Source organism: Castanea sativa, chromosome 2 (genome assembly GCF_040712315.1).
Source record: "Castanea sativa cultivar Marrone di Chiusa Pesio chromosome 2, ASM4071231v1".
Classification (NCBI taxonomy): Eukaryota; Viridiplantae; Streptophyta; class Magnoliopsida; order Fagales; family Fagaceae; genus Castanea; species Castanea sativa.
The window spans coordinates 16,121,236-16,138,100 of NC_134014.1; the positions used below are offsets into that span (position 1 = coordinate 16,121,236).

Here is a 16,865-nt window from a genome sequence, read left to right on the forward strand (position 1 = left end):
ATTCATTTGTTTGGTAATAACACTGTAATGGAAGTTTGGATCTATGTTAGGATAGTGAAATGTCATTATATTTTTGTCAAATTTCCTAAAATACCATTTTTAAAAAGAAATATAATTTAATTGATTAGTATTATTTTTATAAATTAATCTTAATAAATATAGAACAAAAGTGATAACATCATCTCATAGTAATATATATTTTTTATTAGAACATATACATACCAATTTATAAATACGAACAATATAAAAACTAAATACAATCTATAATTTTCAAAATTTTAATACCAAATCATAACAAAGAACATGATAGCACAGTGGGTTCTTTTGACTCTTTTCACATCATTGAACTTTGAATGTAGAACCAACGGTGAGAATAATAGTAGGAAAAAGAATTAACAGTGAGAATAACAAAGACCAAAAAAGTAATAAAAAAAAATTGTGATTCATTCATATGAGAGAGAGAGAGTTATTAGGGTTTAGGGTCTTTTAGGAAATTTTATTTTTGTATATATTATGCAAGTTAAGGAATTGGTATTACAACAATTTTGGTAAGGAATAGCTATTACATTACTGAGTCTATTACAGTATACCAAACATACCCTAACTGTCACATTTTCTGACTCTTTGAAATGACTTTCTCAGATTCGTCTGTTTTAAACAACATATGATTGTGAGACTCTTTGAAATGACTTTTGCATATTCATAAAATGACATATGATTGTGAATTAGTTATTTCAATGCTACTTATCAAAAAAATTAATAAAAAAAATTGTTATTTCAATGCTGAGTCCGTCTTCTACATTATCGCCTTCAATTTTGGTGATCTTTAATTCGTATATGAAGTCTTGCTTTATTTTTTAATTAATTTTATGATGGTCACCTAACTAACCTGCCATCATCATCTTTCTCATATATCATATTCTTATTGATTGTGTCTGATTTATGGAATTACTTTCTTTTTTTATAAGCAAAATTTATGGGTCAGTTTTTTTTTTAGGCCCCACAAGCACTAGGACAGATAGAAACTGTTTGATGGGTGGAATTTGTAATAAAAGGTATTTTATAGATATGATATGATAATTGATTACTGTACAGATTGATTCTCTTAAGGCAAACTCTGGAGTCTGGACAAAGCTGTAAAAAGCTTTAGTACCCATAAAAGAGTTTGCTAGGCATGTCTAAACTTCCAAATCTTACTAAGGTGATATGCTTCTCTTGGCGGGGATTCTGGTAACTCCTGTGAAGAAGGGCTTCACACTGTTTTTGCTGGTGGACTAGGATTAGAACTTTGTCTGTCTCCATCAATTGACTACCATAACAAGCTGAATTCAAATTTCAATTGTTTTCCCAACTTAGAACACGTTATGGTTATAAATGCTATTTTAGCTTATAAACAATTTACTATGGAAGGAGGAAAAAATCTGGATAAGACACATAATTTTCAGGTTCAATCAGATCAAAAACACATTGTATAGACATAGTTGGTATATAGCTTTATATCCGTATTAACAATACAACACCAAACTCAAATAAAGTACATGTCATTTTGTTTATACAACTTTCAAAACAGTATCTCTTTGTATGCAGTTTTGGCTTGATAGAATCAGTAGAGGCAAAATACAATATGCATCGGAGATGCTCAAACCACCACAGCTAGCTGTTGCTGCAAAATGTCAGGAAATAAAACTGTAACTGCACTACGTTTCTGTCTATGCTTCCCAAGTCGAACACCAGAGACTTTCAACAACGAGACCAATATTCAAATCCAAATTTCTTCTTCGAGAACACAAGCTGAGAGATTTTCCCTTAATGACAGTGAAACCTTTTCTCCTCCAGCCCTTTTGGGTTGCTGCGGCTTGAGGGCCTTTTAAACGCCACACCCCAACCCTCTAGCTTCTGATCCTTTCATGATTCTCAGCCTTTTGCAGGATGACATGAACATACTGCAACAAATTAGGAAACTTCATGAGTATTGACATGTGTAGCAAACATGCGCGCGCGCGCACACGCAAAAAGAGAGTGAAAGAGAACTTACTCCCATGGAACATCTCCAACTAGCATCCAGTCACCATCTTTGTCTTCATAAGTTGGTGCAAACTCTGACCCTTTGTAGCCTTCCCTCTCTGAGTACTCACCTGGAAAAGGTAAAATCAAAGGTCATTTTCACCATCAATTTCACACATAGTAACACCACAACATGTCAATAACCAAAGCAACAGTAACTGATGTTGATGTTCTTACCTATGGTGAATTTAAACATGTTTTCCAAAGCCTTAAGGAGTTCTGGGTAGCCCTTGTAAACCCTCAAGTCAATCTTTCTGAGGTAAGGGGCTCCATCCATGCTTACTTTCACGTAAATACCAGAAGCCTCAGCTTCACCCTTCTTTGGCTGCAGGTTGTTTTTCCTGTAGGATCGGATTGGCGGCCACCCCACTATTTGTGCCCTGTCATGTCAAATTAATACATATAAGTTGATAATTCAAAATTCATATAAACAAAATCATTTTTCTTAATTTGATCAAGATTTAAAGCATAAGGCCTTAACTTCAAGCTCTCCTTTACCACTCGTAGCCAAATCCAAAGGATACATGAACAAAAAATTGAGTAACAAGAAAATATATATACAAGGACTTACTTGGCAGGAGGGGCAGTTTCATGGTCAGAATGTTGAGCATCATCAGAACTACCCTTTAATCCACACTCCTTGGAGTTGTCAGGAAATGGCCTCTTGTTGTTTCTAGAACTAGAAAGTGCTTGTTCCTCACTTTCAATGTCTGTTCCTGGCAACCCCAATCTAAGCTCGGTTGCCTTGAGGTTGAGTCCATTCTCATATGCCACCTTGCTTTCCATTTTCCCTACTACAGTACAATGTTTTGCTAGTCAAGCTAGGCAAACACCACAATGATCGATCTTATAGAACAGACCAAACTTTAGACAAAGTTCTTCTTGCTTCTTGATGGATTGGTGGAAAATGCGAGGTAGAGAGCTAAAGGTTCACACAAAAGTGTTTGTAGTTTTCTTTTGAAGTTGCTCTAGTTCTTGGAAGATGTTGAATGAAATATAAATGTATAAAGCTGGAGAGATGGGAATGCCAAGGTCTGTATTTTTATAGGATATATGATAAATGATATTATTATAGATAAAGAGTTGTGGAATGGGCATTAACGCATTGTTATTCTCATTTCTCACCCAAAAAAAAAAAAAAAAAATGCATGAATTATGGACCAAGGCAAGCTAAGTTGTCGGTAGCAATAGCAGCACCTTTTAGGCATGTTGGCCCTGCATTTAGGAGACAAGGGTGGGACAAGCTCAGCCGCCCATATGGAAGACTTGGGTATTCAGTGGAACGGTCAAGATGCGTCTTGGGGGGTTGTGGGAGTGAAATCAGGAGCGTTGATCTGAAGGAAAAAGGAGGGAGCATCTCCATGTGGAATGGGGTCCACATTGGTTAGTCGGCATGGGCAAGGTATGGCCCAATGGCACTCTAATTTTTTTAATTTGTTAATGACATTACATGTGGTATGGCGTGTGTACATGGTCAGCTCCCTGACATTTACTTTTCTTCTTCTTCTTTTTTTTTTTTTTTTCAATATTTCTAACACAATATAAGGATTATGGTAAAATACAAAGTAATATTTTTAATATCTGGGTTAATGTCAATTAGGTCCAAATCTTTTTAAAACTGACAAGTTTAGAGTACAAGTTGGCCAGTTTTATAAAATTTTGAATCTAATTGTAATTAGCTCAAATCTTAGAGGTGTTAACTATATTTTTTTAAAACAATTTAATATTTTTAACCTGTTAATTAAGATAATGGAAGTCCAAATCCAATGTAATACAACTTATTATAATGTATAACAACGTAAATAATGAGCTATGATAGTTACACACTTTGTGTACGTGACACATAACATAATTTCATCATATCACAATTATAATCAAAATCGTATTTTCAAAACACAATTTTAGCTAAGGCGTGTATAATAGTGTGCATCTTAGTTATCAGCATGTGTAATAATAATTATTCTTTAATTTTTTACTAAGCACGAACAACAGTAGTGACATATACTGCTTTGTCTAGGTCCATGGAAGAGATACGAAAATCTTTACTGCCTCTAAATGGGGTTACATACTGACAACTTCTAATGCTACTTGAGCCTTGTTTGAATAATATCAACGTATATCTTGATTCTAAAAATAAAATAAAAGGAAAAACAAAAACTTATATATATCTTGTCATATCACTCTTGATTCAAAAAATTTATTAAAAAAAAAATCTAATGTAGATATTCAAAAACACCTTTCTTGAATACAACACAAATCAGGAATCACCCTAGTTAATATTATGGTCACTTAATGTTATTCTTTGCTCATACTTAAGCCACATTTGTTGTTTTTAAAGTTTTTTATTTATTTAAAATTATATTACCATCTCTAAAATTGGTGTCAACAAATAGATTTCTTTAATTTCTAGCTTTCAATACACTACTCTTTTAGTTTTCTCTCACATTAATGTTCGGAAAAGTCATTATATTTTAATTTATTTTTGGTTGAAAGGTACTGAGAATTCTTAATTTGATGATAGAGCAATTTAAAAAAAAAAAAAAAATTCCTTGAATTTGTTGCATTCATAAGTATGTCTACATTATTTGCAAAGCAAATCATGTTAAACAAAATTTGGACATCTAAGGGTGCAATATCATGAGAGTTTGGCCAATTCCCTAAGCAGGGTGAGTCCCACTTTGTCCAATGGTCTAAATAATTTCATATATATGATGCTCATCCAAGCAGCGCAGCATACAAATCATCAACATTGGGTCTTTTCTTGCTGCACCCGTGTGCATTAATATGTTCTTCAATAATTATCATCTTAGTTCATTACATCAAGCTCAGCAAATAATATGCGCTGCACCCTTTGGTTCAAATTCACAATGTAAATTACAAGTGCTGTTTTGGCACCTAAAGGCTCTCAAAACATCTTAAGCACAATCAAAACCTAAATTACATATTCACAATCTCTTTTTTTTTTCCACTGAATGTATGGTCCTTCTATTCTAGAGCTTTCAATTTCATCCCTCAAATTTATTACATAAATGGCAAAGCAAAAATAGTAACTCCATAATAAAAAGGAATAAATACCATCAAACATTATATCTTTTTCTTTTTAAGAAACAACCAAACATATTTTTTTGGACAGAGAAACAACCAAACATTAAAGCTGAGTGCTAGTAATATAACGCGTATTCTTTTTAAATTTGTTTAGATAGAAACTTGGATTATCTACTAATATAAGCACTTGCTGCATTTAGTAAGTTTGGAAGTGAAATGCAAGTTTTTTCATAGTCATCTTTGCAACCATTAATTTGTCGATATCTTTAGTTTTCTGCTTATGCATATCTTGCTTGCCTCTATCTCTATGAAGTTTTTTTGCTTATAAAAAATGAAGCTCTCTTCTCTTTCTTCAAAAATTCTAGTCATTTAATTTAGCTACTTTCATGTATTGTTTGCATCAATCAAAAAAACTATTATCATTCTTTTATTTTTAAATCATGATACCAAAATTCATCTCATCTAAACTAAATGGAAGTTGGCTTAAATACTTTTTTTTTAATTACTTACCCAAAAAAAAAGTTCGTTTAGTACTTGACTAATTGGAAAGTAAGTAAAGAGAGTGTCATAAACAATTTGTGAGCTAATCGTTACTCTTTAATGAAACTTACTTCCATATTATTGAAGTATTGGTTAGGTTGTGTAACTTGTGTCATAGATTAATTGTTTGGTAATTAGCAGATAGTTTACCGAATGAAGTGTAATAAACTAAGAATCATATATATTTAAGGAGGAATTTAGTGGATTTTGAAACTTGGAGGATCAAGTGTAAGTTATAATAGACCTTAGGAAGGTTTTCATAATTTTCCCCTTTTTAAAGATTAATTAGATTTGGCATTCACATGGAAAAAAAAAAAAAAATTAGTGCTTAGATAATCTGAAATATAGTTTATTTGACTTTTGGTTACTTTTAGCTATAGACACAAAGGATAGGTTTGGATTCAGTGTTTACGTTTTGCATTTGTGCATTTTCAGCTTTTTTTTTTTTTTCAGCGCTTATGAACAGTAATCGGTACTGTTCATGCCCGTGATGTTATTGTGCGGAAGACAAAATTACTGTTCACGCACTGTTCATGGGACCCACAAGCACTTTATTCAGAAAAAAAATATTAAAAATGGATCTCACAACACTATTCACCAATTTAAAAAATGATTTTCTTATAGTATTTTCAATTTTTAGCAATAAGTTCTATCCAAACGGACCTTAAATGAAAGTCTATATTGAAATAATTATAAACATGATGTAAATTTTAATAGTTGTAATTTCAATGTTTAATTTGCATTTAAGGTCAAATTTAGTGTATTTGAAAAACTACCCCAAATTTTTTTTGTTAAATATTAACTGGTTCAGTTACCAGCTCATTATTTCTCACTTTTCTTTTGGATGCTCTTTGGTTGAATTCTATATTTCTATATAGTGAACCAAAGGAAACAATATTAGAGTTTAGACAGACCAACTCCTGGTGGAATTATTCTAATCTTATAAATTGTTTGTTCTTTCCACATAAGGTAGGAAATGATTGCATCGATACAATTATAAAGAGTTCATCTAAACCTTATGTAGAATTGGTATTAAGACTTGTATGAGAATCTTTATAGGTCTATACGCAAATTATTTTTGGTTTGACTTCCACTCAAAACCCACACCATTTTTTTCTTTTTCTTTTCTGGTGTACTGGCAGCCATTGCATAATAATGACTCCTTCACTCTCAATGTTTAATTATTCTATTCACATCAATAGGCATGGCTGAATCCCCAAATCCCATAAATGCAAGATTTGATATTTAGACCTGACCTTGTCCAGGACCACTAGTCATCACTCATCATGTATGCAAGGAATGAATTCAAACCCCTCGTAAAACTCATTTCCTAGTAATGAGTGATAGATATCTATTTATGAACATGGTTTTTCTGACCAGTGACATAAGCTATGCCGGAAATCTTTTCGGACTGCATTGCCGTCCTAAGGTTAACCGGTACCTAAAAGACTAAGGCAGTTTGGTCCATCTGTTTAAACAATAGTTTTTAATTTTTTTTAAAATATATCTAGATAAAAAGTGTATAGAATACGTGTAATATTTTTTAAAAACTAAAAACGCATGTTTAAACATATGTACTAAATGGGCCCTAGAAGTTTATGAGACTTCTTGTTATTCTACCAAATTGTAGAGGGAACAAAAAAATTAATGTTTATTTTTTGATGATGCGGAAAATCATCAATGAGCCGAATAATCCTCACATGTTCTTGACGAAACCTGCAAAACACAAATATAGAGAAGTCCTTACAGTCTCTCCGAAGGTTAAATTAAAAAAGGAATCTCTACAATTCTAGAGTGCTAGAGCTAGGAGAATTATGCGTACCTTAATTTATGAGGGTTTTGAGGTTCTTATAATAGTGTAGAGCTGACTTCTGTTTCTTGGCGGAGAAGCTATTTCCTTATAAAGAAGATTCTCTTTAATGCTCGTATTTTATGGGATCCTTTCCTTGTAGGGATTCCTCTGATTATGGTGGGGCGTAGGATGCAAGATATTTCCATACTAGAATTCTTGGAGACCACTCATTCCACGTAGGTGCCATGTGGCTTCATCAAACCGTCTCCCTTGGATCCGTCCACTTTAAGGAGTCTATCCATTGCTCTACCTCTCTGTCCAGTTTATGAGTCCGTCTACTAGTTCTTTGGTTAGTAGAATGATTAGGCCATCTCTTTTGGCAACTCCGTCACTTATGACCGCCTCCGTTAATTGGATCTGGCTGTTTTGGGATTTATCCCTATCAGTTGCCCCCTCACTCCACAGGTCAGTCGCCTGGTATTCTAAACAAACACGTGGGGTGACGACTTCACCTAGTCCTAGGGAGTTGTGTTTTGATTAACAGGGTAGTTGAGAGTCATAAATGTTGAGGGGACACGTGGCACAATCTTAGTGGCTGGTTACTCGGATCAAAGCCTCACTTTGTCTCCCGCGTAATTTATTTTATATATATATAGCCTTTCCCCTTCATTTCCACATTTTATTGCTAATTCCCAATTAGAGCTCTACCCTTGCCTATGAGAACTTGTCAATCCGTCATCTCAGCGTATCCATTCACTACGTTATTCAAGCCTCTTATTCACACCGTACACTTGTAAGTGCTTCCGTTCTGTATACTATTTTTCCTCTATTTTTTTTATTTCTTTAAGTCTTATGTGGCCGTCATGTACATAGACCTGTAGAGTCTTAGGAATTTCTCTGTCCCTTATAGGTGGAATAGATGTCTAGTGAAGCATTGAGTGAACAGTCGTGTGTCCGCGAAGGAGCGAGCTACGATGAAGTGTACCCATCAGGTCAAGGTGACCCCGACATCTCGTACCTTGAAAGGGTCTCGTCTGCCAACTCACCTTCCGAGGAGGAAGATGAGGATTCGGACGAAGATGGGTCAGAGAGTGATGAGGGTGAACTTTCAAGCAACGAGGAGAGCTACGAGTCTCCGCTTAGAATCGTCATTGGCCCCGACGGCCTTAGGAACTTCGTCCTCCCCCTAATATGGACAGTCAACGATTTCAATTCAACCATACAAAGAAAACACTTCAACACCCTAACCAATAGGTATTAAATCCCCGTTGATGTCCCCATTCGTCTACCACATAAATTTGAAAAGTGCTACTACTGTGATGCTCCTGATGTCGGGATGTATAAGCAAATGTTTAAGGTTGGGTTCTGGTTGCCATTGAGTGCACTTCACCGTCGCCTGGCCTAATATTTAGGGCTAGCCATCACCTAGATTTCTCCGAATGCTTGAAGAATTTTTCTAGGTGCTGAGGTGTTGTACGAGATCTTGAGTAAAGGGAGTCGTTGCTTAACAGTAGAGGAGTTCTTCCACTGTTATCGATTGTTTGAGATAACTAAGTCCCGGGGTATTCATAGTTTCCTAGCAAGGAAACTGTTGCTAAGGCTGGTATACAAGACCTTTGAAACAAACCGGAACTGGAAGAACCGATATTTCTTCGTCTAGGGAGACGATTAGGTGCGCCACCTTGATGAACGGCAGGACATGCTTGTTCTTGATAGAACTTGGGGCATATTACCTTCATTTGGTAGGTGTCTGTTTACTTATTTTGTCTGTCCCTACACACTTATTGTCGTCTAATTTATTGCTTTCGTTGATTGTAGCCCAAGACCATCCAGAGGTTACCCTTGAGCAGTGGAGTTTTTTGGAGAAAATCTTCTGTATTCCACTGAAAGAGAGGATGTGGAAACAACTCATTACCTTAGATACTATCCACTAGTATTATGAGGGTCTCGAGCCTATTGACATAGCTTGTCGCTACAACGAGATTGCCCGTAAACGTGAGTTCGTTGTTTCCCCTCTTTTTTGTTCTCTTTTTTTATTTGAATCATTCTTGTCTAACTCTTTCCTCCCGTTCCCTTTGGCGCAGAAATGGAAGACAGTAAGAGGAGAGCCTTCATCCGCAAACAAGCCACCAAACGTGCAAAGAAACAGCAGGAAGGGGTCATGCCCCCTATTGGAGATACGGCTCAAGCTAAGCCGTTCATCAAGCGGAAGTTGATGGATAAAGGTGACCGTCCACCAAAGAAGCTAAAAGAAGTAGCCACGACAATCGTCGGGGAGAGCTTGTAGCTACCCAAGTGCCCCCTCCTCTCCGTCATGGCGCCAGCAAGGGTTTGATGACGACCAAAGGTCCCATTCTTGAGTAACCCGCCCCTCTTCTTCGTGAGGATTCACGATACATGGTGGGGCGTTTGTCGTCCCATCATTAAGGTCGACGATTATAAAGACTTGGGCAACCATGCCACTGAGGCCATGGGGGAGTTAGGTCTCTTTTGCTTAACTCAGGTGTGTAACCGTCCCTCTTCCCTTTTGTTCTTCAAGTATTATTTTTGCTCCTAACCTTATTTCAATTCTTGCAAGGGGTGTTGATGATGAAAGGTCTGATGGACCGTTGCCTGGCCCCAGAGCAATGGATTGACCACTTGAAAGAGAAGGCTGAGACTGCCGAGACAGAGTTGAATGAGCTTAGGGCTTGGAAAGAAATACAAGTGAGGAAGCTGGCTATTACTAAGAAAGCCTTGGAGGAGGAAAGTGCTAAGGAAAGTGCTTCAAGACAGGGAAGGTGAGATTTCCAAGTTAAGGGTGCAAGTCCATTAGGCTAAGGAGGACGGGCAGACAGAGTTTTGCAACTCCGACGGCTTCCTCACCGAGCTCAGTGATCGCTATGACGATGGCTTCCAGGAGTGTCTCTGTCAGGTGAAATCTTTTTACCCCGATCTAGACGTGTCACAGGTGTCTCTGGACAACATGGCCCATACTTCGGCCCCAACAGTCGACTATGAAGATACTGACGAGATCTTCGAGGCCAAGACCATGCCAAATGTTCAGGGCAATGGTGGGGCGACTCCTAAAAATGAACAAGTCGAGTCTATTGGGGATGAGACCCGTCCTATTGGAGAGGAGGGTGAGCTAGCCGGGCATGAACAAGTGGTGAACAAAGAGCCCCCCGTCGACCAGCCTTAGTAGTCTTGCTAACTAGTCTCCTCATTTTGTATCTTTGTATAAGGAAATCTTTTGTTGAAACAATTTTTATGTAATGTTTTAACATTGCCCACTAGTTTTGGGCTTTTTACTTTATAAGTTTATTTATCTTCGAGTTTCCGTCTCTCTTGCAAATTTTTAGCTTTTTAATCCATCTGTCTCTAACGTCGTCCGTCCATCTTTGGAGCTTAATAAATAACTTTGACTTATCATCCATCTATCTTATATACAGGGTTTTAATAAACTTTCTAGTGTTGCAATGATTCGTCCAGTTCATAAGTTTGACTTATCATCCATCTATCTTATGTAATTCTCAAGCTCCCCCTTTGGGGTTTAAATAAGGACTTATAAATCTTAGGTCACCCCTTGGGGTTTCTTTGAATCCGTCTACCTAAGGACTTGTATAAATCTCAAGTTATCCCTTGGGGTCTTTTTGTTCACTCAAGGACATGCATAAATTTCATTTAAGGACTTATATAAATTTCAAGTTATTCCTTTCGATTTTTGAATTTGTCCACTTAAGAACTTGTATAAATCTTAAGTTATCCTTTGGGATTTCCTCGAACCCATCCACTTAAGGACTCGTCCACTTAAGGACTTGTATAAATTTTAAGTTATCCCTTGGGATTTTTGGATTCGTCCACTTAAGGACTTGTAAAAATTTCAAGTTATCCCTTGGGATTTCCTCAAACCCGTCCACTTAAGAATTTAGTCGTAGATGTGGTTTTGTAGAAATATATATAAATAAGCCTGATATATTTGAATAACCCCTCTTATTATGGTAAACTAGTGCATAAACCACATACTGTCTAAAAACTATATTAAAATTGCCTCTTGGGCAAAAAATATTGTAAATAAAAATAAAAAATAGACTGGGAATGAGGAGTGGTAGTATTTATGTTATATCGTCTACTGGTAATATTTCCTTAGGTGCTCGGTGTTCCATGGGTGATGTAATTTTTTACCATTGAGTGTTTCCAGGTGATAGGTGTCTTTCCTCTACCACGAAGTGATTCTATAGGATCCTTCCCAATTGGGTCCTAACTTTCCTTGGCAGGGATCTCTTATAGCGCTCATCACATTCCTCAGGACTAAGTCTCCCACTTGAAAGTCCCTGTGCCTGACTCTAGAGTTGTAGTGCTTGGCCATAAGGTCTTGGTATCATGCTAACATTTGCTCGGCTATTGTTTTGACTTCATCTACTAGGTCCAGCTGTAGGCGCATGGCCTCATCATTCCTATTTTCATCATGATTCTTCACTCTGAAGCTTGTGAGTTCGATCTCTCAGGGATAACAGCTTCGCTCTCGTATGCTAGTTGGAAAGGTGTTTCCCCTATGGGTGTTCTTGTTGTTGTCCGGTAAGCCCATAATACACTTGGTTGCTCGTCTGACCATATACCCTTTGCCCTCTCAAGTCGAGTCTTAATAATTTTTAGCAAGGATCAGTTTGTGACCTCAATTTTTTTGTTGGCCTGAGGGTGGGCGAGCAAGGAGTAATGGTTCTTAATTCCCAGTTATGAGCAAAAGTCCCTAAATGACTCGTTGTGGAACTGCTTTCCATTGTCCAAGACCAAGACCTTAGGGATTCCATACTTGCAGATAATGTTTCTTCAGATGAAGTTTCGTACACTTTTCTCCATGATGGTGGCCAGTGCTTCAGCTTCCACTCATTTGGTAAAGTAGTCTATACTGACCACTAGGAATTTAAGTTGTCTATTGCAGTTGGGAATGGGACCATGATGTCTAGTCCCTACTGAGCAAAAAGCCATGGGCCATCATCGGAGTGAGCTCCTCTGTTGGCTGCCTAATACTGTTGTTGAACCTTTGGCACTTGTCGCAGGCTTTAACATAAGCTTGTGCATCCTTTTGCATGGTAGGTCAGTAGTATCCTGCTCGGATTAACTTGTGTACTAACAATCGTGATCCCAAATGGTTCTCGCAGATTCCTTTGTGAACTTCCCTCATGACATAATCTGTTTCCTTAGTGGTTAGGCACATAAGGTATGGCCGGAAGAATCTTCTTTTATACAGGATGTCTTTTATTAGGATGAATCGTGCCACCTGGACCTTCAACTTCCTTGTGGCCTCTTTACCAATGGTAGTGTGCCGTCTTTCAAATACGAAAGTATTGATGTGGTTCAATTATCTTCCGAACTTATTTCCTGCATAACCATGCCATCTATCATGGGAAAAAGTTGAACAAAAGAAAGTACCTTACTGGAGATGAGCATGTGTTCTGCCGACCTTGGTAAGACGGTCTGCTTGCTCATTTTCTTCCCTTGGGATTTGAACAAACTGGGCCTGAAGGTCGTTCCCTCCCGCTTCCTTACTTGCTCCAGGTACTTCTTCATTCGTTCACCCTTGCACTCGTAGTCATCATTCACTTGACTCGTGATTACTTGAGAGTCACAATAAAAAATCATGCTTGTGGCCTCTACTGCTTTAGTGAGGTCCAGTCCTGCCACCAATGCTTCGTACTCTACCTCATTGTTGGTTGTAGGGAAGTCTTTACGAACCATGCACTCGATCTTGTCCCCTTCTGGGGAATGGATCACTATTCCTACACCGCTAGCCTGACTGTTGGATGATCTGTCAGTATGGATACTCCATTGAGGACGCTTTTCTGCCCCCTAGCCTTCCATATTGGCGAATTTCGTGATGATGTCAACAACTACTTGTCCCTTCATTGCAGTGCGTGGGCGATATTATATGTCGAATTCGCTCAACTCGATCGCCCATAGTGCCATCCGTTCGGCAGCTTCTGGATTAATCATTGCTCTCCACAAGGGTCTGTCTGTTAGGACAACCACCGTATGGGCTTAGAAGTAGGGTTTAAGCTTACCAGCTACGATAACTAGGGTGAATGCTAGCTTCTCTATTGGGGGGTGTCTTTCCTCTGCCCCTCAGAGTGCTCGGCTAATGTAGTACACTGGCTTCTGGACCCTTTCCTCTTTTCTGACTAGGGCTGCACTAACCGCAGCTGATAAGACGGCCAGGTAGAGAAACAACTCCTCTATAGGTTTAGAAGGACTTAACAATGGTGGGGAAGAGAGGTATGCTTTTAAGTCTTTGAATGCTTGTTGACATTCGACCGTCCATTTGAAGGACTTCTTCAATTTGAGGAAGAAAGGCAGGCATTTATCTGTTGCTTTTGATACTAACCTGTTTAGTGTCGCTACCTTGCCATTGAGGCTTTGTACTTCCTTTACGTTCTTAGGTGGTTTCATTTCCATTATGGCCCGGATCTTGTCTGGGTTGACCTTAATGCCCCTTTGAGACACCATGAATTCTAGGAATTTTCCAACTACTACCCCGAATGTGCATTTTCTCTGATTGAGCTTTATGTTATAGGAACAGAGTGTATCGAAAGTTTCCTTAAGGTCTTCCAAATGATGATCTTCCCTTCGAATTTTCACCAGCATATCGTCCACATAGACTTGGACATTCCTTCCAATTTGATGTGGAATTATCTTATTCATGAGCCTCTGATATGTTGCTCCTACGTTCTTGAGACCGAATGACATCACTCTATAACAAAAGAGGCCTTGGTTGGTAATGAATGAAGTTTTCTCCTGGTCAACCTCATCTAGCTTGATCTGGTTGTAACTAGAGAAAACATCCATAAAGCTCAATAACTGGTACCTCACTGTTGAGTCTACCAGGACGTCAATCCGTGGGAGTCGATAGCTATCTTTGGAGCAGGCCTTGTTTAAGTCCGTGAAATTTATACACATTCTCCATTTTCCACTGGCCTTCTTGGCTAGCCAATTGGGATAGTATACCTCCCTCATGAACTTTGCATCTTCCAACTTGCGGACTTCTTCTACTATAGCTTTATCTCGCTCTTGGGCAAACACTCTCTTCTTCTAGCGGATTAGGGAAAAAGAGGGTGATATGTTCAACCTATAAACCATGGCTGAAGGGTTGATCCCGAGCATGTCTTCATGGCTCTAGGCAAAGACATCCTGGTTCTCTCTTAGGAAGGTCGCGAGCGCTTGACGAACGGGTGGATTGGCGAAGGTGCAGATCCTGGTCGTCCGTTCAGGTCTAGAATCATCAAGAAGTATCTCCTCCAACTCCTCAATGGGCTTTGCAACCGTCCGTTACTCTTCTATGCTTGGAATCTGTAAATGGTCTTCCATTTCTAACATTGCTATATAGCATTCGCGTGCTACCACTTGGTCTCCACGTACCTCTCCTACCCCGTACTTAGTGAGGAACTTGATCATCAGGTGATAGGTTGAAATCACGACCTTCCACAAATTGAGGGTAGGTCGGCCCAGTATGGCATTGTATGAAGATGAGCAGTCGACGACAAGGAAAGTCACATCTCTGGTGATTTGTTGAGGATAATCTCCGGCCATCACAAGTAATGTAACTACCCCGGTGGGGTATACTTTTGTGCCTCCAAACCCAACGAGTGGTGCATTGGTAGGTACGAGCCGATCTTTTTCGATTCTCATTTGCTGGAATGTCGAGTAGTATAGGATATCAGCTGAGCTTCTATTATCAACCAAGACCCAATGGGTGTTGTAGTGTCCTACTCGTATGCTAACAACGAGAGCATTGTCATGGGGGTGGCGAAGATGTCAAGCATCTTCCTCTGTAAATCCTACTATAGGGTTGTCTACCCGTTCCATCTTTAGGACAAAACCTGTTAGCTAGACGTTTTGAACTATACTCAGGTAGGTTTTTCATGCCTTCCTGGTCAAACCTATCATCCTTATGTCCCCTAAGGGTGGCCTGGGGCGCTCACCATTCCTCCTACCAACCTGTTCTTGTGGTGGGGCGTTATCTATTCGTTCTTTGCTGACGAACTGTTATAGCTTTCCTTGTTTGATGAGGGTCTTGATCTGTTGCTTCAAGTCGTAGTATTCAGATGTGTCGTGATCGTGGTCACAATGAAAACGACAATACTTGTCTTTGGACCTTTTGTTGGGATCTCCCTTTAACTTGCAAGGCCAAGTTAAGGTTGTATCATCCTTGATCTGCATCAGGACCTGATCGATTGGGGCAGTTAGCAGGGTGAAATTAGTAAACCTTTCAGTGGGCGGTTTGGAGCAGCCATCCTCTGGTCGGTCTCTGGTCCTAGTAATCTTCCGTCCTCTTTCCTACCGCGTATCTTCTTGTCTATCCCTCTTCTTGGGTTTTTCCTCTTGAGCCGGTAGTGCGTCTTTTGCGTTCACATACTTAGTGGCTCAATAAAGTATGTCTGACATTGTTTTCAGGTTGTTTTTGTATAAAGAGAACAAAAACTTCCCCTTTTGCAAGCCATTGGTAAAAGCAACCACAAGTATCTTGTCATCAGCTTCATCTATCGAAAGGGCTTCCTTATTAAAGCGGGTTATGTAGGACCTCAGGGTTTCTTCCTCCCGTTGCTTGATGCTCATTAGGCACGCAGTGGATTTTTTGTACTTGTGCCCCCCAATCAAGTGCGATGCAAACTGTGCACTTAGCTCTTTGAAGGTACTGATGGAGTCAAGTGTCAATCTATTGAAACATATCCTAGCGGGACCTTTCAATGTAATTGGGAAAGCTCGGCATATGATCTCGTTCGGAACACCTTGTAAGTGCATGAGGATTTTGAATGATTTCAAGTGATCTAAGAGATCCTTAGATTCATCATAGGCTTCTATCTGCAGCATACAGAACTTTGCGAGAAGGGGGAATGAAGTGATGGGTGCTGTAAAAGTTGAATCCGTCCAGTGGACCGGTTCGTCGAGGTCGTTCGACACCCATCCCTTGAGGGCGTTCATCATGAAGTCCATCATTTCCTTCATCATCTGCATCTCTACAATCATGTGTGGCAGTGCTGTATCTACAACAGATGGACGGCTGGTGTCCTGTCGCTCTTGTCTGCTTAGGGCATTGTTGACCTCCTGTCCTTCTCTAACCCGCCTATCTGCAGTGTGCTGGGGGTTGTTATCCTCTTGTTCTTCTTCCTAATTGTGAGGCGCAGTGCTCTTTTGGTGCAGCTGTTCTTCCAGGTCATGGTTTTGCTTAGTAAGGCATTCCACAGCCACGACTAAAGTCTACACCTATCTTTCGAGGGTAGTAGTGCGTGGTTCACCTTCTTGAATGTTGTTGGTTGTCATCGAGCGTATGAGTACCATACAACTATTTGTCTGGGATGCGGTAATATGGCTAGTATCTTTCTTTCCACAAACAACACCAACTGATGATGCAAAAAATCGCCAGTGAGCCAAACAGTCCTCACGTGTTCTT

The 16,865-nt window shown here is 38.9% G+C and overlaps 1 protein-coding gene across 1 annotated transcript; it reads right to left on the reverse strand.

Annotated features, from left to right (window-relative positions):
- Positions 1-1,438: 1,438 nt before the first annotated feature.
- Positions 1,439-3,189, reverse strand: LOC142626306 (auxin-responsive protein IAA4). Its single transcript, XM_075800123.1, has 4 exons — positions 2,636-3,189; positions 2,242-2,444; positions 2,036-2,135; positions 1,439-1,943 (listed from the first exon to the last, which is right to left on the reverse strand). Exons 1-4 carry the CDS (start codon positions 2,848-2,850, stop codon positions 1,868-1,870), a joined length of 594 nt encoding a protein of 197 aa, XP_075656238.1. The 5' UTR covers positions 2,851-3,189; the 3' UTR covers positions 1,439-1,867.
- Between the last annotated feature and the right edge of the window lie 13,676 nt (positions 3,190-16,865).

Bases quoted from the DNA above. Each gene is read 5' to 3' on its own strand.
- LOC142626306 (XM_075800123.1), bottom strand. From the start codon at position 2,850: ATGGAAAGCAAGGTGGCATATGAGAATGGACTCAACCTCAAGGCAACC. The intron at 2,445-2,635 runs GTAAGTCCTTGT...TTGACATGACAG, and splicing joins GAAACTGCCCCTCCTGCCAA to GGCACAAATAGTGGGGTGGC. The intron at 1,944-2,035 runs GTAAGTTCTCTT...AATTTGTTGCAG, and splicing joins GTTGGAGATGTTCCATGGGA to TATGTTCATGTCATCCTGCA.